Raw genomic sequence first — 22,773 nt, 5'->3', positions numbered from 1 at the left:
TTATACGTATGATTATAAATATTAGTATTTATAATAAATGCTAATACCTAATTTTTAACATATATTACATGAAGATATTTTTTTTTTGGAAAATTACTAGTAATTTTCAATTTTTAGTATGCATTGATCGTCTGTTCTTAAACACATATTAAATTTAAATGAATTGGTTTAGTAGAATTTAATTAAAAATAATTTAAGTATAAACATGTTATTTAGCAATTACTAAGTATTACAATTTAAGTGTTTTTTAAAAAAAGACAAGGAAGTAAATACTTAAAAATTAAAAGTTATTAATTTGTTGATAACTTTTAACTTGACGCATTACATTTTGAAAACCTTAAAAAGCTTTCCAAGGGGTTCAATGCAAAAGCACTTCTTTCATTTTCAAGATTTTCAGTAGAGCAAATTTTAAATGACTTTAAAATTAAATAGATGTCAGCAGTTTATAAGGAAAATTTGATTACAAGAATAATTTCGATTAAAATTAAAAAAACCTTGATTTTAACTAAAAGAAGTTTTTCCGAAAAAAGTATGTTTTAAATAAAATGTGATAGCACTTAAATTTAATATGCTGTTTTTATTTTATTACCAATCTAACCTTTTGTTTAGTAAAAAAAATAGACGGTTTGAATACAATTTAAAGTAATTGACAAAAGTTGATCATATTTTGATATCCCTTTAAATCTATGTCTGTTTGTTTGTCCTTTATGCTAAAGCTTTACAATATACAGCCCGGATTACTGATTTTTTTTAATCTTATTTGTAATTATTTTACTCAGCCCTGGCAAACTAAATCCCGGACAACCGCGGTTCGGGACAGCTTGTTTACAATAAAAAACAATGTAAAATTATTCCTTTTTGCATTGAATGTCCTTAATTTAATAGTAGTGCGTTTTGTATTTAAAATTTAATTTTCATTCCCGATATACTTATATTTTAAATAAATTACTTACTTTTAAACATATGTTAAGTTTTTTTTTATTTAAGGAACTTTTTATTCAATAATGTTATTTATTTCATACTTTTGAAGTAACTTTAAACTAAAATTTCTCCAACTTTTTTAATAGTAGAGTAATTTGAATTAATAATAAATTATTTAGTATTATATGAAGCCTCGTTTTTAAAAAAATCATGTTTTATAAACCGATTTCATAATGCACCTTGTGTAGAATTATTAAAATCCAGATATTTATTATGATATGAAATTATAATTTTTAAATCTCGTTCCTGTAAAAATCTGAATAATACACTTAAAACACTAAGTGCACTATGTCATTAATACTCTTGTATATCTAATAAAGTAATAAGTACTGTACTATTATAGCAAGCTTCCTAATTTTTTGTAGGTTTTTTTTTTATTTATGAATTACTTTAAAAATAATTGTATTAAATAAATAAATTGTTAATTTCATTATTATATAGGGTCTTAAAAAATAGATGTTCTATTATTATCTAAATATCCATGGAAACTTATGACCTATGACTTTTGTCTTTTGATGAATTGATTGTTGTATAATCGCTATACATCCAGCAACGTCCGGGTGTATTATGATTATTTACTGATTTATTAGTTAAATAAAACTACACGGTGAGATTATAATATTATAAACCAAGCGGCTGAAATAATGTTGATATTATTTTAGTGGCATTAACTGAAACATCGTTTTATGTGAACACATAGATTGTTTATACTTAGATTAAAAGGCTCGAACAGTTAAATAAATAACCAGTCTGTTAACTTTTTATTAAAAAAACTTTATTCACTTATAGTAATATTGTATATGTTAAAAAACTATTAGCTTACACTCTAGTACACAATTTGCCGTTCTGTAAAACCTTGTCGTTGTTTCTACTCCAACTATCGAGTTAAATATTTTAAAACGACTATAATACTATTATAATGTAGGATACCTAAGTACAATCACCCACTAACGATGTTCAAAAATGTACAAACACTAGTTATGTAAGTATTCCAATCTTAAGGGACGCCATGTATTTGGATCCGTTGTACCCGGTCGTTACAACAATTAGATACTTGCACAACCCATTCAGCGAAAACATGTCGAAGTACGCCAACTAAAACGCAGATAAATATTTATATTAACACAATTGCTAAATTATGGAATGATAATAATATAGTAAAGTTATGTATCCATAACATAATGGTATCTTATGACATTTTTGGCGATAGGACAAAAGATCTGAAGTAAATTTATAAAAAAATATATTTTTTTCAATAGTAAAAAGCTAATTTTAGAAACATTTTTCTTCTAAAAAAATATCGAGCCTGGGTACCAAATACTTATGTATTGCTAATCCAAACGGCGGGTGGCTATAAAGCCTAATGTAACCTGACCCATGAACATTATAGACTAAACTATTTTACATAATACTGTTTTCATAAGGATATTTAACTGCAGGACTGAGGGTGTGGAAACTGGGAGTATAATATTATACATAAATAGTTTTGATAGGCAGGTCGGTCTTGCAACAAGCAGTTTCCTTTCATCGCACTAACGTTAAATAACGTCGTAATTTTTGTAACTTGAAATATAATATTGTCCATATCTTATCGCGCAAACAAATCTCTTTAGTACGGTGGCCGGCGATCTCGTGTACATTTGTTAATTGTATAATGCGTAATCTTGAGGAGTGTCACAAAGAGGTTACAAGTGCCCCTTCTCTCATCTCCGGAAATCAATATGAGATCAACTAATATTGCATGTACCGATTCAAGAGTTGTACCTATATATTTTTTGTAAATAGATTTGAAGCTTGCCCTGTAGGAGAGATCATACCACAAGTATTTGTAATTAAAATAGCGAATTAGGAACTCCAATTATGAGAACAGGGTCTAAATTACGCCACTGGTCTTAGAAAGTTATCTAATCTTAATGGTATTGAACAAAATACATAATTTATTCAAGACCAAACGAGTGGGAGAAAGAGGAATTTGACAATGAGGTAGGTTTTTTCGGTAGGTTTAAACAGTGCTGACTTTTAGGCATACCTAAGTGTAATAATATTGTCTTACTCTGGTTTTCGTATTGAACGCCTTGCTGTCTAAAGGGCAGTTGTCTGGTATACACGAAAAAGTGTACACAGTCTGATTGGATATCATATTGACCCCGACCGGTCGCCAAGATATCCTCACGTTGAACGTATCGCCACCAGTGCTGTTGATAAACTTGACGATTTTCAATCCGTTAAGTTTTTTCGTATTTTTCGACAATTTCTTGCCTAAAAATACAATCAATGGGTTAAGTACTCTTACTACATGTATTTGTGTACTCATACAATGTACATACACAAATATCATATGTTACTAAATGAGTGGGTGTAGTGTAAAATATTCGATCACGCGATATAATAAATAAATTCTTTGATAAAATAATACAAATAGCAACTGACAATATCATAGCAATGTGATAAACCATGCTCGTTTTTTTGTGTAAGCGATACTAAGCGAAAAATATTATTACTCATTTGTCCAACGGTTATCGATACGTAAACGAATAAAAAACAATTGCAAACATGTGTCAAAAGAATATAAAATGTTTAACAAATATTCAAATTATTATTATTATTTGTAACAAAAAAAATTGATAAGGATTTCGTACATCCAGTTTTTGCATCGGTAAACAGTATTTTTTTAATTGAGTCACTTTAAAATACCGAAAACGAAAACATACCAATTTAATCTCCAAATTCTTTGAAAATACACTTTTATAATAGAAGAATACATTTTTTTTTGTTAAAACTGTACACACATTTATAAAAGATTTAATACACTTATATTAAGAAACATAATAATTTGTCGATGGTATTTTAAATATTTTCTTGTTCCTATGCGTACTTCAAAATATAATCAAAGGTTTTGTCAAAATTTGTGGGGCAAAATTCTAACAATATAATAAAAACTCCTGTTTGAATAAACTAATAATATACATTATAATTATATTAAAATAATATATACTACGTAAGGCTATATTATAGATACTGTAATATAGTAATATTAACTTATTCTGAAAGTAATAATTCTGTGAAATTAACATTAATCTGTGTACTTGTTTTACAATTTTAGGTATTTTTATTACATCAAGCAGTATTAAGTTAAACCGTAACATATCCATATATATATAACACTATACCTATTCACCATAGCACATTATGTATTATAGTTTTATTTTCATTCACCTTCAGTTTTCAATGTCACCGAAGCCTTTTGACCGGCCAGCCTCTTTCTTCCGAATTCGCTGATGGCTTGCACTTGAAGAAAATATTCGGAATTTGCGTTCAGCTTTCTGATGGGAAACCTCAGTGTATCCTGATAGGAGGGAGGAAAGAATTGTCAGAATAATAATAATAATATATAATGTGTTTTAACCCAGATAAATGACGTCATCGTACAACAAAATAATAGTCGCGGATCACCTATCTTGTTACGTGGTCCATTAGGAAAAGTCGAGGGTAGTTCTATTGTTATAGAAAATACAATAAGGTTCTAAAAATAGTGAAGGGTGGAAAAAGAGACAACTTATCGTTGAGTTCATTCAAACGATGCACGTTGTCTTGAGAGGTATCACAATCTGGGCATTATACGTGAGTACATATTTTTTGGAAAATTGCATTTTTATTTTTTAACTCAAACATGATTAACTATTAAATAGTCGTTAATTCAAAGAAAACGTACAGTCATTCGTTGTTGTTTTATATTTGAAGGATACAGGAAAAAAACAGGCAAGTCACTTTTTAAAAATGGACCTTTTTTTCGTTATAAATCAGTTTTCATACGAAACGAATCTGTTCTTTATTTTTAAACAAGATTGAAAACAAATATTGAACATTTTTTAAAAGTTTATAAGTATTTTTTTAACATTTTTTAGCATTATTTAAGTATGTTTTTCATTAATTCAAAAAAGTGACTTACCTATTATTTCCATGTACCCTTCATTTAGTATAATATCAGTTAGATTTCATTAAAGTTCATCGTTTAGATTTTACATATTATTTTTTCGTTGGTCGCAAAATGTCAATGATGTCGTTGGGGTCAGCCTACACGGCCTACTTGATATTCTATGTAATTTGAATATTTTTATTTTTATACCCGATAAAGCCAGTCTGTAGTCTAAGTCATTAAGATAGATTTTAATAAATATCATATTATCCGTTTGAGTGAGGAAAATGGCCATACGCGCAAATCTTAAGAGTGTTATGAGCACTTCCAAATATATATTTATATTATTTGTCCACATACATTTAAAATTTTTAATCACCCACGAGAATAAAGGTTAATTTGCGATTAAGAACCGACTTTTCAGTTGAACAGTCAACATCAAATCATGATAATGGGTAATATTATTCTAACGGTATTTTTCATAGTTTAATTTTAATCTTATTAAAATAATTATATCATATGTTCACAAATTCAACGGATATATAATATATATCAAATTGTATACGTTTTAAGTTAATATAGCTTTAATGTATCGAAAATGTAATTATTGGTTACACATGTTTTGGCCTTACACTTTAAGTCCAAATGTATATGCTTTAAAATTACCGAAATATGCATGCATTTATAAGCTACAATTACCTAGGTGTTAACCCTATATGTGCAATACTAAAAGCCCCAATATGCACTTAAAAAATGTTTTCTTTTTTTTTTTAATAACATTTTTTAGTTTTTACGTTTTTATTACATTAAGATTAATTTAAACTACAAGTCTTCATAAAACAAATTTAGTATACAATATTTATTAATAAATTATAAAAAATTTAATTAAAAGTACTTTTTAAAAAAAATACACTAATGAAACAAAAACATGGAATTCATAAACTTTCGGTCCCAAGTAATATCCATTCGGAAGTGTGATTTCGATAAAAGGAAGTAGAGAGCCTTAATATTTTCAATCCTTAAGGATTGGCAATATTACTTAAAATAGCGACCTCCACACAACATTAGGTATAAAACGCAAACAACTTTGGAGTGTTAATTACAAAACAAAGGGTGGTCTATGTAAGAAATGTTCACATAGCGCGGATAACAAATTTCGAATGTGTTCATCTTAAATTATTAACAATATATCTTGTAAGTATTTTATACAAGCTACGATATTTTATAAATACCTATGAAATTGAATACATTCATTTGAAAATATATCCCAAATCAGTGTAGTATGTTTTACTCAAATACTCAGCATTAGCACTTATAGTTAATATACTATGAATATAATATTGTAGTTACATACATCATACATTTTAAGTTTTTTAGGCACTGAAGATAATTATTAAAATTTCAATGACAAAATTAATTATGTGCTGCTATCTAGCGAATAATAATTTTGAGGGTTGGGGCGTTGGGCCAGTTTGGCACTGGTAGAAAATACAATTCTGTTACATATTTTCAAATAAAACACAATTTCATTTTTTGTGGGTTGGGCCAATATGGTTCTAGATGCCTCAAATATAAAAATAACACATCACTCAAATATATTAAATTTTTTTTGAAAAAATTCAATGTAAAATGTCTCTAATACAACATAAAAATGTTTTACTTGAATACTTATTTATATTTGTATTTTTTATGTTTTCGAAAGACTAAAATATAGTTTTTTGAGAAAATCCGGATTTTCGAATTCTCATTGCTAATTTAAAATACTAACCGGTCTTAAAAACTAGTTTATTCTTTATTTGTTTAACACTTAAAATATATGAATTAGTAAACACGGAATAACTAATTTTTTACTGTTCTGGATTTTTACACTATTTCAAAATTTGGACCGAAACATTTGAAACCGATTATTTCACTATAATAACTGCCTCGTATAACTTTTTTCAATACTGGCTATGCTATGTTTAGAATATTTTTTGCTGAATTTTTTAATGTTCAAGGTTCCTACTATGTTAGCTTACTAAATTATTATTGGCCATACAGTGCTAGATTTATGCCATGTTGGTTTAGTTAAATATTTATTGTCCTTGACGTTTCAAAGTTAAAATAAATGATGTTTTATTAATTTTAAGTGGGACGGAGTTAGCATTCTTAATTTATTTATATCCTGTAATACTTTTTGTAAACGATTAACGATTGATATGCTTGTCTAATGTATCGCTCCAGACACCGATGGTTTCAAAGTTACAAAGAAAACTGATACAGTTTTCATACCATTTTCATCTTAATTACTTTGGTTTTTCATATTCAATTTCCAACAACCACCATTATTGCTGGGCTCGTATTCTTTTTGTCACCCTAAAAGACACATTTTAAACACAAAACACGTTTGTGTCATCTTTGCAAGCAGAAAGATCAAGTTCAAGTTAAAGTCATCCGACCACACTTTTTCTACTCTAAGGACGCCCGTACCCCTTCTCCTCAATCAAACAGATATTGTATACAGCTGGGACGGACATCTTCTGTTTCACAGTACTGCAAAAATCGGATCCAAAACGTTTATGATTTAGTAACAAACCTGACACCTTATATCGTTTCACTACGCCAAAAATGTTTACTAGACTTGTCGGAGGAGTGTGGTTATCGCGAATTTGTTATTGTTACTATAAGCTTTCGAAATTGGTAACATGCAACTAATAATAATTAGATATATTTTATAGTTATTTCCCAACCCCTGATTATTAGTTATTAATAATGAATTGTAATTTTGTTTTCAATCCACGCAGGCGTTAGCATCGTGTGTGTCATTCGCATGTCTATCGACAGCCGACAGGATAAAATGGAAGTGGGAGTTCGACCAAGGGTCGTACGATTTGCTTGAATCGTTTGGCAGTCAACCGAGAAAACGTTATCCAGAAATGGTGGCAGTACAGTCTAATGGGGTGTGTAATTGCAATACCAAACATGAAATAAGACAGCTGGAGGCCGATCACTACCCCCCCGTGCTTCCGATGGTCACATGCCACGGCAACCAGTGGTGCCGGCCAATATTTTACCCAGTCCCAGTACTTGTCAAGAAATATGGCAATGGAATGTCGTATGACGATGGTCAAAAAGACATGCTACCCAACTTCTTGAAAGAAAAATGGCAGTTCATCGAAATCAACCTGACGGTGGCCTGCACTTGTCCGAGTTACTAACACCTTCAGCATACGCCTACTGTTCTTTTTTTAAAATTTAAAATTTCTCAACTATATAAATACAACTAAAATTTACAAAGTGATACACTTTTAAACGCTTCCGGCGTCTTTAACCCTTATCAATAATTATTGAATTAAAATAAATCGTTATGTACGCTCATTTCCATTAAATAGATAGTCGAGTTGATAAAATCAATTTCAATAGATTTGTGAAAAATATACGAATATTATATCTGGACCGTTTATTTTCATTTATTTATTATGTTAATGTGTGTAGAAATCCCGTCATAGTGAAAATTAAAAACATTGAAATTTGTAAATTTTTACACAACTTTTAATCACTGGCTTAGATGTTACACTGAATATTTGGATAAATACCGAATACATTTTCCCTAAAACAAATTTTAATAAAATAACATTTATAACAAAACACTTAATTTAACTTTAAGTGTACATTCGTTGTGTAAAATATAAGGCTCTAGGTTTTTACTGTACCCTCTAATTTTTTAAACATAAGGGATCTAATAATTTACATATCATGATTTCTAAATTAAAACATGTACACAATACAAATTTGTTTAGAAAATATGTAGAGAACGCTAAACAAAATAGAGCTGGCTGTATAGAGCCGGTTCTGTAATACTTACTGCTGGTAAAACATGCCGCTTGTGATATAGATGGGATCCGTCTTGTTCGCTTATGAACACTTTGTACTTGCGTACGGGCAGCATGGCTTTGACGGGAGGCGTCCACGATAGCACGCATTGTTGATACCCTTTATCCGTCCATTTCAACGAAGTCACCTTGAGGTTCTCAGGCGGCCCCGGTGGATCGATATCTAAGCAAAAATTAAAAAAAAAAAAAACACAGACATTATTGTAGATTTAATACCTTCTCAGGTCCGCATCGTAGCTAATACATGATGATGCTAAGCGGCCTCTAGTATACTATACAATGTAGATTACAGCGATACTTTAAAAAATAACTAAATACAGTGGGAAATGTTAAAATTGGTTTTTGTTGAATATTAAATTAATGTATTTATAATTATATTATTAATAGAGTTAACTGGACTAATTGAAAACAAAAGACATTTTTAATTCAACAATTTTAGTGAATTTATTTATTTATTATAACACGTCAACGTCTTAATATTGAAAATACTTTATTTTAATTAAAACAAATCGCGTTTAACTTGCCTCGTTTGTTTACCCCATTATCTCATTTGGTTCTAATTCATAACTATCAATAACAAACATAATTTTTATAATCAACATACTAGACTTGGACGGCGAGAGGGCAAAGATCAGAAAGCCTATACGTACCCGAAAATTGTATAAAATATTATACTGAAACCACTAATTCAAAAAATTATACTTGTAAGAAAATTTTAGTGAACATATTATGGAACAATATGGTTTTGTTTATATTATTAATTTTTATTTGATGAGAAATAAATACAAACGTTGTATCATTAACGCTATTTATAGAGTTAGGCAAATAATATACGACTCATATACATTGATACACTCGTTGTCAAATACTTGAGCAATTCAAAACAGTTTATCTATTAAATAACTTATAATTAGTTATACAATATAACATAATCAGTGCCAATTATAATAGTTTATTATTTGATACTATAAATGAAGCCAGCCTTTGATCCGTAAAATAGGTGGTTAGTTAGATAAATAAAATATTAATTTTTTTATAATAGCAACTAACATATATATTGGGTTGGTTATTAATTTAACTAACACAAGACACTCATTTTCTCTATAAAAAAAAAAAATTTGTATTTTTCCCTATTGCAAACATATTTATTTTAATTATTTTACATTATTTATTATATAAGGTGTCCCAAAAATAGCGCAACTTTTAACATAATTGCGCTATTTTTGAGACACCTCTATAATGATTTATATTCATTATAATATCCAAACACGTATATTTATTAGTATTTTTTCCAGAACTCTAAGATTGGCAATGTACATATTTTTATATATTTTTAAATCGAGATTAATCTTTATAAAATGTCGAGTGGTCAAAAACCAGTTTTGTTAAGTTATTATTATAATATGTAAGAACTTAAACAATTTTTTTACAGAAACTGTAGTCAAAACTTTTTTTGGAAAACCAAGAAAAAAAGGGAAAATTACGATTTCATTATATTGTCAATTACGATGTATAGATTACAAAAATAAAAAACACATAGGTCGCCATTAGAAATTTAAAACATAATACCGTCAAAAAAAAAAATCAAAAATAGTTAAACTTTTAAAAATTGTAAAATAATGTAAATTAAAGCATAAAAAAAGTGTAAATATGATTTGTGTTGCGGATTTGAGGCAGTTATGCGTGAGTGTTTTGGCAGTGGGCTTTTTTTTAAAGTTGTATTATACTTAAACGAACTTAACTTAAAAAAAAAAATACATTACAATATATTATAGCTGATAAAATATATTAATAGAATTGATGTTCATATTTACTCGGACCGGGATTAACGAAAAATGGCCGACACGGTTTTGAATATCCTCTTGTGCCGTTTTCATTGACAGCGGCCAAACGGAACTGAAACCATCTTCCGGCCGTTGGTATTTTCTTTAATACTTCCCGGGTCTTGTCTGTTCTGGCTACGGTCACCCAAGGAGTCATTCGTTCGGGCACATACTTAACGCCCACGTGGTGCCGTTCTTGCAGCAAGTATGTCACATGATGATTACCACGGTTCATCAACGTCCATTCAACTTGCAGCGTTTTACCATAATCAGATACCGCCACTATAGTCGGCTCGTCTGGGAGACCTTGGTTAGACATCATTCGATTATTACATTTACATTATTTATTAGTAATAGTATATTAACTACCCCCCCCCCACCCATTACTACCTATTAGCAGCTCTTGTTTTCATGTTTCTAACATTTTACCAAAATCCCAACAATTCATATACAAAAAAAAAATACCCCCTAACCGTTGTAAACCGTTACCTTGTAAGCTTCCCGTCGAAGCTGAAAATCGGTTAAATACATATTAATACGTTTACTTTTAACCTTCTAAATGTCGCCTCTAATAGTTTTTCTATTTTCTCGAGAAACGATTAGGTACACAATTAGTTAACTAGTTAAAAATAATTCTTGCAATCATAATCATAAGGGCTTCTCCCTTTACTCAAATTCCACCCACCACGTGTACCATCGAAAGGCACATGACTGATATTCTTCATTCGCACTCACTGTTTCCTTCGACCTTCGATTGCTAACCAAACGTCAACACTATATGTCTGCGGTTTTTATTTTCTACTCCACAAAAACATCCCCTACAGTTTATACTTTAATTACAACACAATCATACCGGGATAGTCGCTGAGGCCGACTGGCGGTTGGCACGTGATACCACAACTATGCCGACAGCACTTATAAACGCCTTGGCAAAAGTCGTCGGCGTCGCATTGCTCCAGACACGGACGGTCCAGAGAAACATCATCAAGGTCGGCGACCGGACACCCGCCCGGCTTAATCCACGGCTCGTTCCAACATCCACTGTAACACTATGAAGTCACAAGAAAAAAACCATTATTCCGTAGCCGACACGTTAAGTATTATATTTTAATGGTCTGTGTACTGCGCGGCGGCGTGGTCGCATCGTAAAATCGGTGACCATTAGCAGCCGACATGCGACTGTAGCGGATTGCATTACAGCTCTACAGCGGTCGGTAGACAAGGCGCCTGCAAGTTTGTGTTTATTATGATTTTTCTTAGTACAGTATTTGAATGCATTGCGCATAAGTCGGTATGTATTGCCCAAGAAGAAACGTTTAATCACAAATGTTTTTTTAGTTCTCTAAATAAAAAATTAAAAAATAAGATAAAAATGGAAGGTACTTGATATTTTGTTACTAGCTTGAACATAATATGACTTTGGAATATTCACCGTTTTCCAACTTACGGATTAGAGACAATAAAAGGGTTCCGTAAACAGTTATTTATAAAGGAGACGCATATAGGCAATATTTGACAAAATTGTGTTTTTGCTACACTTTGAATATTATGACCTTTGGTAATATAATCAAAAAATCCAATACGCCCTATAAGAAGTCTCTTTTTTCAAACAAACATTAATTATCAAAATCGGACCACGCCACGAATCGAAAAGAGGGTAGTCCAAGATTAAGACAGAATAAAGTAAAAGTAACGAAAAGTGGTACTTGGATAGATCCAACAACCTTTTTAAAGACCTCAAAATAATCGAATAATTAATTAATTTTTTACGAAAAATTATTTACACCAATGTGTTTATGTAATTATTATTATTATTCATATTCAGTTATTATGGGACGTCATCCTTGTTTAGAATACTATGTGTTGTACATGGTTTTGGCAAGAAAAAATCATGCAGTGTAGGATGTAAGATTGCCCCTGCCCTTCGAAAAATAACTAGATGACCGCCTGCTGGTTATCGTTAGTTAAACATTGTAGTTAAAAAAAACACATGACCACTTAAAGTAAACCCATAAAATATACGGAATATAATTTTGTTTCAACAGCAAATGGTTTATTTTTTTAATGGTTCATTTTTGGTATACCGAAAAAATGTGCCCGACACCTTTGTTTTATTTTATTACAAACCATAAGAATGTAAAATTATATAGCACCGAATATTATACTTTACATGACGTTTATACGATGTACTTAAAATATAGTAGCTTATACTATTTCACTAGGTCATGACTATGGACCAAGTTTCATCTGAAACAATCGTTTAAATGTTACAATTTTCCATAAAACACACTATATAATATTTTTTATCGAACGCCAATTTTCTGTTTTCAAGAACAAAATTTTTTACAGATAGAATTTTTAGGGCGTATATGTGTTGTATAGTATTGTGTTAAACAAAACTGGTTCTTTTCTATTGTAATTTCTAGATCCATTGTCATTCGAACTTTGTGATTTTTTTTTTAAATAAAATTATAATAAATATGTTTGCTACAATACCGATATCGGTTTACAAAAAGGAGACTTAACAACAAACGGTAGGCACCCACATGAGTTTCTAACCAATATCATATTTTTTAAATCATTCAATTTACATACAAATAAAATCCAACAAAAAAAATTGTCGACCAACAATTCCTTTAAATATGATTTAGAGTCAAGCATGAGTTTAACAATTTTTTTTAAAATTATAATTAGCTGTACACATACATTTACCTACAGTATTTTATTTTAATATGTACGATATAATACAAATAATTATATCTAAATTACTACAGTATTTTTAATAAGCAATGCTTTTATTTTTTATGTGAGATGTACTTGTTATGGAATTTATAAACCATGTACAAAGCAAAACTGTAAAAACATAAAAGTAGGGATTAAACATTTTCACAAATTTACACGAAGAACGAAATCATTTTTGTTTTATTTCTGAGTACTTATGACAACGTTGTAAATCTCCAGTTTAGTTCATTTGACTATCATTATTGAAACCTCTACAAAGAGGCTGAAACAAAGGCGCCTTTGAGTGAGGAAAAGACTAAGCGAGTAGTCATCGTAGCTTTTACAAATCTAAATTCTACGTTCTAGCAATAACTTATTAAGGTCTTAAGACATTTCGGTCTTAAAGATTAAGCGCCAAAACTTGCACGAATAAATCTAGAGCACATTTTTACCCAAAAATATTGTGTAACAGTTATTTTAATTTGTAGAAACTTTAAGTAATTTTCCTATTTTTTGTTTATTACCAAACATTACATTAGAATATCGTTGATAATACCAAAACTATTGATACCAGAACAAATATAATAAATTATACAATTTCCCCATCTAAAGTACAGCTTTCTACTTGAAATAAAAATCACTGGTAATTCAATATACCCAAGTCCTAAACTAGTAACCGAACGAAATTAAGTGAGGGAGAATAATAATTGAATTATAAAAAAAAATATTTTGGTGGGAGGGGGGACAAACTTTTTCCTTTATTTGCGCCATTAACGTAAACGTAGTCCCGACATGGAATTCTATAGTTGTACGTTCGCCACATCCCTTAAAATTGATTTAAAGGCTCTCCCCTTTGATCGGAGGAGAGCATACTAGCAACAATAAAAGGACTCTACCAAAGAGCTCTGAGAACAGAGCCCGAGACTAAGACTGAATGGGCACTGATTACAATTATTGTTCTGCTTGTTTCATAACGGTTGGAAAACATTATTGTTTCGCGTCAAATGTCTAAAGTGAACTTTTTAATTGAATTTGTTGTCTTTAAAAAAAAAATAGTATTTTCAACAAGTTAATCCTTCTTGTAAACATTTAATAGACGCTATTCGCACCTCTGCTGCGTACACAAAAAGTCGTACCTACTTTGGGTTGTTCTGGCGCCGGCTGATGGTAACACTTGGCGATACAACGCGCTTCCCGTACCGAATCGCCTGGCAAGGCCGACGCGATACTATAGTCGGCGGTGGCGATCGCGGTCGATATGAAAAACAACACGACGGACAACGACCGTAAGGGTAACCCGTGCATGATGTGGTGCAACTGTGCGTGTTGTATATGTACTAAATGTGTCCCGGCGGCGGCGACGGTGCATACACAATAAGCGGCCAACGACGGACGCGTTGAGTCGGGTTTCCAGACACCACCGCCGCCGCCGCCGATCATCCCACTCACCCGTTTGTATAAACGAATATATTATATGAGTGTAATATACGGGTGGCCATCGCCAATGCAGTTATTACAGTTTACGCACGTGGATAAATTATTATTATTATTATTATGTATGAATATTATATTGTTATTTTTAATTAATAGTGTATTATAACTAAGTATTGTCTGCTAAGTTAATAGAACTTACTTACAAAATTAATAGTGTATTATTGAATGTTGTCGACGTTTGTTTTTGTTTACACTAATACCGTTTTTCGTTCATAACGCGCAAAGGATTTTAAAAAAAAAGCTATCTCTCTCTCTAGTCCTTGGCCTTTGCTATCTATATTTATATACATATAATTTATGTTTTTCCTTATATTTTTTTTTATATATTATATACATAATAAGGCTATAACTCAACGACACGACACCGGTCGCATTTAAATACCTATTCGCTTATACACAACCCGTTTCGAGTCGGATTGCACACAAATCCGTTAGAAAGTACAACAACCCTCGACGGGAATGTCAAAACGTGTTTTGCATGATTGCAGAGTTTTATATGTTTATATAAATAAAAGTGTCATGTAAAACGAATCTTGATTACCAGCTTAAACTAACGCGAGTAAATAAAAAAATTAAAGCCAAAAAATAAAAATAAAAAAGAGTCGAACACTCGATACTGGATACTGAACAGTCTAATACTGTATACTTTGATAATGTGATTTATGATTCATAACGGATTTTCATTATACGTATTGCCTAATTTACATGCACCATTACAAATTTGTAACAAGCCATTGCCCATTAAAATTACAGTATTCTAAGATAAACGATGGCGCTTCACAGTGCCACTAAATTTATAATAACTTTCTTAATAATTTGTATAATTTTATCGAAAATGTAATAATACATGGAATGAAAATAAAAACAATCCATTTTATTATATATATTTTTTAATATTTACGCACTTATAACTAGCTAGGAAGAGACTCCTCAAAGGGCAAAGTCTCCCAAAAACTACTAAATCTCCTAAGTTTTCAATGATTTTATGATTTAAAAATGAAAAACTTAAATGGATAAATTTAGTCGTTAGTTAATTTAAACAAAATATTATCTTAAGTTTCATTACTTTTGATATCTATTATTATTTTGTAAGATTTATTTATAAGTATTATTAATATTAAAATAGTTATACCAATTTCTACTAAAGATGCATTTAACGGAGATGAGTTCAATCAGGTTGACTTATAACCGAGTTAGACAGTGTAAACAGTTAGTACCATAAAAAACTTAAAAAATAAAGTGGAAAATTTAAACAACCACTTACTTCAGTGTAAACAAATATAATAATTTTAAAAAAAAAATTGGTTATTATTGTTAACACATTTTTTTTACACATCATATTGTATGAGGCGTGAAACCGACCAACCTAGGTATATCATAGAGGTATTAGTAAATATTAATAATACTAATTATATAAATATATATATATATATATATATATATATATATAACGGACTAAACCAGTTCAACACATTATTTAGTTACAAGTGTTGATTAAAATATGTTAATACTTGAATAATTGTTTTTACGAGGACTATGTTTGATCAGTGTACTGTCATTATTGATGTACGTTTGAAGAAACACTCTTAAATATTTATAACCAGTACCAGTACCGTTAACTAATAAGGGTTTAATAAACGAATAATTTCTGAAAAATGGCTTTTATTTGTTATTTTACTTAATACATCATATAATAGATTTCAAAATCCAAGCTCTCATGAGTTAAATACTCATTAAAATATTGACTCTTTTAATTATTGCCATTCTACGTACAAAATATAAATAATATACGTTGTCTCTCTAATGTTAAATAATTAATAATATATTAGAATTGGAATACAGATTACTCAGTGTTCTTGTGTCTATTTACCTACATCGAACTCAGTATTAGGCGTAGCTTACTTGTATTTTTTAGCTCCGATGCGATAGCTGAGAAGGTACTGGTTTTGATGACCTGTTATATAATCACTAAAAAAGTATACTCTAATAAAAAAAAATAGCACTACTGTCAATTTATTTTTATTGGTTTTCAAAACTAAACATTAGATTTAAACTAATAATAAAATAATTTTTTTTTTTTGTAATTAGTTTAATATAATATTTAATATGTTTTATAAACATAAATAAATAGTGGCACTGTCTCAGTGTAAGACAATTGATGAATAAATGTAAATAGTTATAAAGCAATTGTATTTTAATTTTATTTAAAAGTATTAAAATTTAAATACAATAATATTATAACTTGCAAATTTAGACTACGTCATCTATCACTAAATCATTGCATTAATGAACGATGAAGATACTATTTTATATTTTATGTAATACAATTAACATGATGCAAATCAAACATAGTTAATTAAAAAATGAATTATTAGTACTGTTGCCTTTTTTTACGAGTACAGTAGATGAATTGTAAAATTGAAATAAAGATATATATTTTAAACATTTATCATTAACGACTAAATAATCTCAAAAATAACATTATGTATTCTGATTTCGAAGATATTCAGTAAGTCCATAAAAATAGTTGTACTTGATTTAAAATTAAATATTTATTTTATAAATAGGATAGGATTTCTAAAGGACTTAAGAAGTAGTTTTAACAAAAGTATCGTTTACATTGAAACATGAACATAATATTTGTATTCAAGTATTTTATAATCATTAGAAGTTTCCATATAGACGGTCTAAATTCTGCGATTAAGAGGGCCTCGCATTGCCTAAGGAGTAAAGTATAGGCATTTTTTCACAAAATCTTAATTTAAAGGTTAAACTGTGATGTGTAATTATTAGTTCAATAACTAGGACACTATTTTGGTAGTTAATTTATTTTTCGGACTATCACAGCATCCTTGAAAGCGATTTAAAAATGTTTTTTCATCTCTACATGTTTAAGCAGACTGAAAATAACTCGCTTAGTTTTGGTTTTAGAGTAAAAGCAGCCATTACATTAAGAAAGCAATATTCCAGAGGGCAAGACGGTGCGTTTTTTTCATTATTCCAATTATAACGCTCAATACATAGTTTAGAAATAACTATTTTAACATTTTTAAATGACTGTAACTTTTCAAAAAAATAATTTTTTTTAAAAAAACGCACCGTCTTGCCCTTTGGAATATTGTTCTCTTTTAATTTTATAATGGGTGCTTTTACTCTAAAACCAAAATTAAGCGAGTTATTTTCAGTTTGCGTAAACATGTTTTTACCACTGAAAATCACCGGTGCGACGCCCTCTTAAAAAACAACTTTTAAAACATGGCTTATTACACTTTTAGGATTCAGAAACCTCGAATTACTTACGTTATAATCACTGATAAACTTCAAATACGATTAAAGTAATTTAAATTCCAATTTCTAATTTTTTATTTGAATAAAAATGATCATCTATTATCTTATTATATGATTTATTTTCTTCAGGAATTCCCGACTGATTTGAAACCACATAAATTTAAATGTGTCAATATACATAAAATTAACTTTTCCAAACTGGAGTAATCCTCACAACCCGACGTAAATAGGATACTGTAACAAAATCCGTTTTTTTTCGATTTAATATGTTCCAAATGTGTTTGTTCATGAGGTGAGGTGCTTATCTTTTAAATCTTTTTTGAAACTCTTTATATATTTTTCGTCGATTGAGTTTTCCACATAATATGTTTCAGTGATCTTCGTGTTCATAAAACTTGTAAGGTCTTTTACCAAGATGGCCTTTTGGATATGATTAATAACAATTTTATTAACAATTAATTAATTACGTGGACCTGACTAAAATATTACATGATGTTTGAAATAGAAAATTAGACGTTAATGCGTTCTAAAATTCTGTTTTTTTATTGAATTTATTTGCATGAACTACAATTTTGTTCGAAGTATCTGTTGAGTGCAGTAAGAACAAAACACTTTTTTCGGTTAAGTGCCAGAGCTAAGACATGAAAATATCAATATACTTTTTTATTAATTATCTTTTATCTAATTATTAAATGAACTCCTTAAAAAAATTATAATACTACTTCATATGCGTTGATATTTATGTTGTATATATCTACATAAAGTCAGGCGCAACGCGTTATTGATAAATATATTGTGTCGTTGTAAATATTGTTTTCTTTAATCTGAAATACATGTTTTTAAATTAAAAAACAACAGTGTAGACACAGGCTACGAGTCTTAAAACGAATAAAAACGAAAGTTTATCTAGTTAACATTTAAATAAAACTAAAAATTTGAATAATAGTCATTTCATTGTAAAATTATAATATAATATGTAATAATATGTATACATTTTGATTTTGGCAGGAAATTTAATTATAAAAAGACAAATTATTTTAAATAATATTTCTTAGATAATGTTAATTTAAATTAAAAAAAGACAGTACAATGAGGTAGGGTCATGTAGGGACGTGAATGTCGGATATCACAGGTCTTCAGAAATTATTAAAACTAAAAATGATACAAGTATACAACATCTTTCACATAAACACTTTGATAGGAAACATCGCTGATTTACAATAATTAATGCGTTTGTTAATTGGTGTACTTGATTTTTTATGTTTAAACTTGTTTTATTTTAATTATGAGTTCAGAATAATCTCTTGGACAATTAGAATAGATTAAATATATTGGGAAATTCACTTTACATAATAATAATATTCTAACATCATATAAAAAATTGTAATTTCAATACTAGGGTAGATACGGTTAGGGTTGATAGTTGGTCTTTTCTAATAATTCGTTGCCATGGTGTTGTCGTAATCAACACATTGTTTCATTTTATTGTTGACAACAATATAATAATGATACAATTATTCAAGTACCTTTTGATAGTTGATTCATTCTCACACAGCAACATGGGAATTTAATAGAACCAAAGTGTAAATTCCTTTTCTCTTAGTTTTTCATTAAAAAAATTTATTCAAGACAAAAAATATTCTGACTACAGATTTTTGACACAATAAAGTATCTTAAAGGTACGATACCCAGTCTAAAGATTTGCTACACAAAAAAATCGGTGCTGTGGTTTGAAAATTATCGCGAGTCTAGATACAAAAGAAGAAGATAAATAATAAAAACACTTCATTGTACGAACATACGTTGTCAGCTCCGAATCTAAGCTAAAATTGTATAAAACAACAACCAAACATCAAACAAACTTTGTCATTTTAAGTGTAATATTATAATTTTATAATATTATACTATATATATTTATAACATAAACATATATAAATATAAAAAAATTGAGTAATTTGAAATTTCTGTGTGGGTTAAACTAAAAGTCAAAAGGCCTCAATTGTTTCCCTGTGCTATTATTGTACTGTCCAAATTAGAATCTTATGGGGACAATAACTAACTTATCACAGTTATTACAATTAACTTACTATTAATACATCTATAAAAAATCACAGTTCCTAAACATCTCGAACAACATACTTGATAAATGTAAGATATTTTTTCCATTAATTTAGTTGACACAAAACTTGTTTTCAATTCGGTCTGGTCAAAACCAGATGTTTTTTGATCGATGTGTTTATACGCCCGAAAAAAATATTTGTACTCGTTTTCGTAAATATCATATAATATAATTGCGACTAGTTATGTTTGAAGTGGATTTCAGAGGTAAGTTAGGTTATTTATAACTATTCTAATTTGTGATCTATAAAAATTAAAAATACTTAAATAATCATATCGATACCTTAAAGTACAGAAGACGTACATGTCCATTTTTTTTTCAAAATCGTGATATTGGTATTGAACACCAATGATAATATGTATGAGTATAAATATAACGTACAATTACAAATTACCGTAAAATTCTATGTCCTTAAAACCTTTTCTTTTTTGCACTTATACTCAAAACTATATAATGGGGAGATGGCACCTGTGTGCTTTTGTTATCGATATAATATCTGACTGTATGGGTGTGCTATCCAAAAAATCGCTCAGAGAAACCAAAGCGAGTGAAACTTTTGTAGAACCTTTTGAAAAAACGACAGAAACATTGTACTGTAAAAATATAGGTAGTGCATAAAAATAAGATAAATCAAAAATATTATTTTTTAAATCATTAGTCATTACTGTGATTGTATCAAATTATTTCAATCCGGGGTTGATAACGCCATCAAGTCTACTTTTTATGCTAACTAAATCTAAGGGCCGTCTATTTTAAGGTGAGGGTTGAAATTCCATGTCATACCCTGAATAAGAAATATATAAGACATCGATTTTTTTAGGGACGGGGTAGGGGCGTTTTGAAAATAATGCCCCGGGTTGGAAAATGTAACGACCATTTACGACTCTGCCCATAATTACATCCAAACCGCCATAATTTAGTTAAGTACGTTCGACCTAGTTGTACCAAAAAACCGGCTTTGACTACTTACGCGTGATATGCCGGCCGAGTGGCAAAATAAACTGTGGGTTTTTTATACGTTTATATTATATTTTTATGTATACTAAAATAGTTCACGTAATTGTAATACGTTCAATATGACAATAAGAAAAAAACAATTTTTTTACCAAATTTAAAACGAAACAAAACAAACTTTTGTTTTCTTCGATCATACTATCTGTCTGCACACAGATAACAATCACTAGACCGCCTTACTCAACTTATACTCGCTAGTTAAGGTAATGGTCGTGTAATTGACACGTTATTCGGCAGGTTATGTTCAAGTAGCGGTTAAACGTACCTACTACATATTTTTAGCATGTACAGTTTGTTGATTCGTTAATAATAACACTGGATATGACATAGTATCACGGACGTTTAACCACGAAATAAGAATAAACTTTAGCCTCGAAAGATTAAGATAATGCCAGTTCAACACACTCGCTTGTTAGACGTGCAATGACTAAACGGAATTTTCTCTTTTTTCTTCCTTTAGATTCCATTTTTTATAGCCACAAAATGACGTCATTGGTACTGAAAAGCAAAAACAAATATTTTGGTATCATAGCATTAGTTTACAACAAACCTGCATGCCGTAGTATAATATAATTACCCGTTAATACCTTACTTCCTTCTTTGAAATGTATTTTTTATCGTTCATATTGACAACAAAAAGTAGATGGATGAGTCTGGTCGACCATCATATCATTTTCATTGACTGTGTTAGTTACGGGAAAATCGTATTAACATGAATCATAACATTTTGGATAGGTAAACCTATGTATGTACAATTTTATTACAGTTTAAATTGTTTCCCTACAATAATAATTTTAGTTATAAAATTAAAAATTCCACTTTAGATTACTCCTTCACTCGAATCCATTAAAATAGTAAGCCAGCACACAGCTACTATCCCGGACAACCCCCCCGCCGTCTTAAAAGACGTTGGTGTCGTGACCTCTTAAATTGCAATGCTACCGTTTGATTTCTAGCCGAAACCTGTCATATGCGTCTTATCACTGGATAGCTTCCCTACTCATAGTCTACAAGTCAATTATTACATTATTAGCATATTTTCTTATTGGATATTTTTTTACGTACATATTGTAAATGTTATTTTAAAATTAAAATTAAATAAAAAGTTATAAAATTGTCTTTTGTAATCAAAATATTATTTTTTATTATGATGATATCGAGTAAGATAAATAAAAATTTGGCACAATATAAAACTAGTACACAAATAAATACACAGAAATTTAGAGATTTACTTTTTTCCTTTATTGTGTGTTAATGAAATTAAAGCGGTGTTTAGCGGGCGGTTTTTGAGGAGTTCTGACGCTAAACTTCTAATGATGGGTCAATATTATAATGTATTTTTGATTTTTTTACATAAAAAAACCAAAAAATCCGTTTCCAACATATATTTGAGCTCGTATATTTGTACAGAACTGAATTCGGGCAATCACAATATGTAGTCAACAATTAATCGAGCTCTTTGGTCTGAAACGCCAAAAAAACAGACCGATTTCATTTCCCTTAAGCGGTAGGTACTTTAAACGATTAATGTGTTAATCATTGCAA

General features: G+C 29.5%; 2 protein-coding genes across 3 annotated transcripts; one reads left to right on the top strand and one right to left on the bottom strand.

Annotated features, from left to right (window-relative positions):
- Nucleotides 1-1,739: 1,739 nt before the first annotated feature.
- On the bottom strand, nt 1,740-14,673 carry LOC126838968 (anosmin-1). 2 transcript variants are annotated; one of them, XM_050573797.1, is made up of 7 exons: nt 14,454-14,673; nt 11,446-11,641; nt 10,584-10,898; nt 8,742-8,932; nt 4,198-4,327; nt 3,035-3,240; nt 1,740-2,076 (listed from the first exon to the last, which is right to left on the bottom strand). In XM_050573797.1, the coding sequence occupies exons 1-7, from the start codon at nt 14,616-14,618 to the stop codon at nt 1,960-1,962; spliced, it is 1,320 nt and encodes a 439-aa protein (XP_050429754.1). In that variant the 5' UTR covers nt 14,619-14,673; the 3' UTR covers nt 1,740-1,959. The 2 variants fall into 2 exon arrangements, with proteins under 2 accessions (XP_050429754.1, XP_050429755.1); XM_050573798.1 differs by having other exon boundaries at nt 10,590-10,898.
- LOC126838970 (prothoracicotropic hormone-like) lies at nt 5,032-8,269 on the top strand. Its single transcript, XM_050573799.1, has 2 exons — nt 5,032-5,080; nt 7,681-8,269. Exons 1-2 carry the CDS (start codon nt 5,036-5,038, stop codon nt 8,092-8,094), a joined length of 459 nt encoding a protein of 152 aa, XP_050429756.1. The 5' UTR covers nt 5,032-5,035; the 3' UTR covers nt 8,095-8,269.
- Nucleotides 14,674-22,773: the final 8,100 nt, after the last annotated feature.

This window comes from Adelges cooleyi, unplaced genomic scaffold (genome assembly GCF_023614345.1).
Source record: "Adelges cooleyi isolate 19-005CV unplaced genomic scaffold, UGA_ACOO_1.1 ACOO_flye_CR_arks_rails_tigmint_CR_PRNA_30, whole genome shotgun sequence".
NCBI classification, from domain to species: domain Eukaryota; kingdom Metazoa; phylum Arthropoda; class Insecta; order Hemiptera; family Adelgidae; genus Adelges; species Adelges cooleyi.
The sequence above is the reverse complement of the archived record's forward strand: the minus strand, read 5'-3'. Positions and strand labels throughout refer to the sequence as shown.

Coding starts and splice junctions, on each gene's coding strand:
- LOC126838970 (XM_050573799.1), top strand. CDS start 5,036: ATGATGTCGTTGGGGTCAGCCTACACGGCCTACTTGATATTCTAT. Junction 5,081..7,680: donor CGGCCTACTTGATATTCTAT/GTAATTTGAATA, acceptor CAATCCACGCAG/GCGTTAGCATCGTGTGTGTC.
- LOC126838968 (XM_050573797.1), bottom strand. CDS start 14,618: ATGCACGGGTTACCCTTACGGTCGTTGTCCGTCGTGTTGTTTTTCATA. Junction 4,328..8,741: donor AGCGGCATGTTTTACCAGCA/GTAAGTATTACA, acceptor CCCTCCTATCAG/GATACACTGAGGTTTCCCAT. Junction 3,241..4,197: donor GGTGACATTGAAAACTGAAG/GTGAATGAAAAT, acceptor TTGTATTTTTAG/GCAAGAAATTGTCGAAAAAT.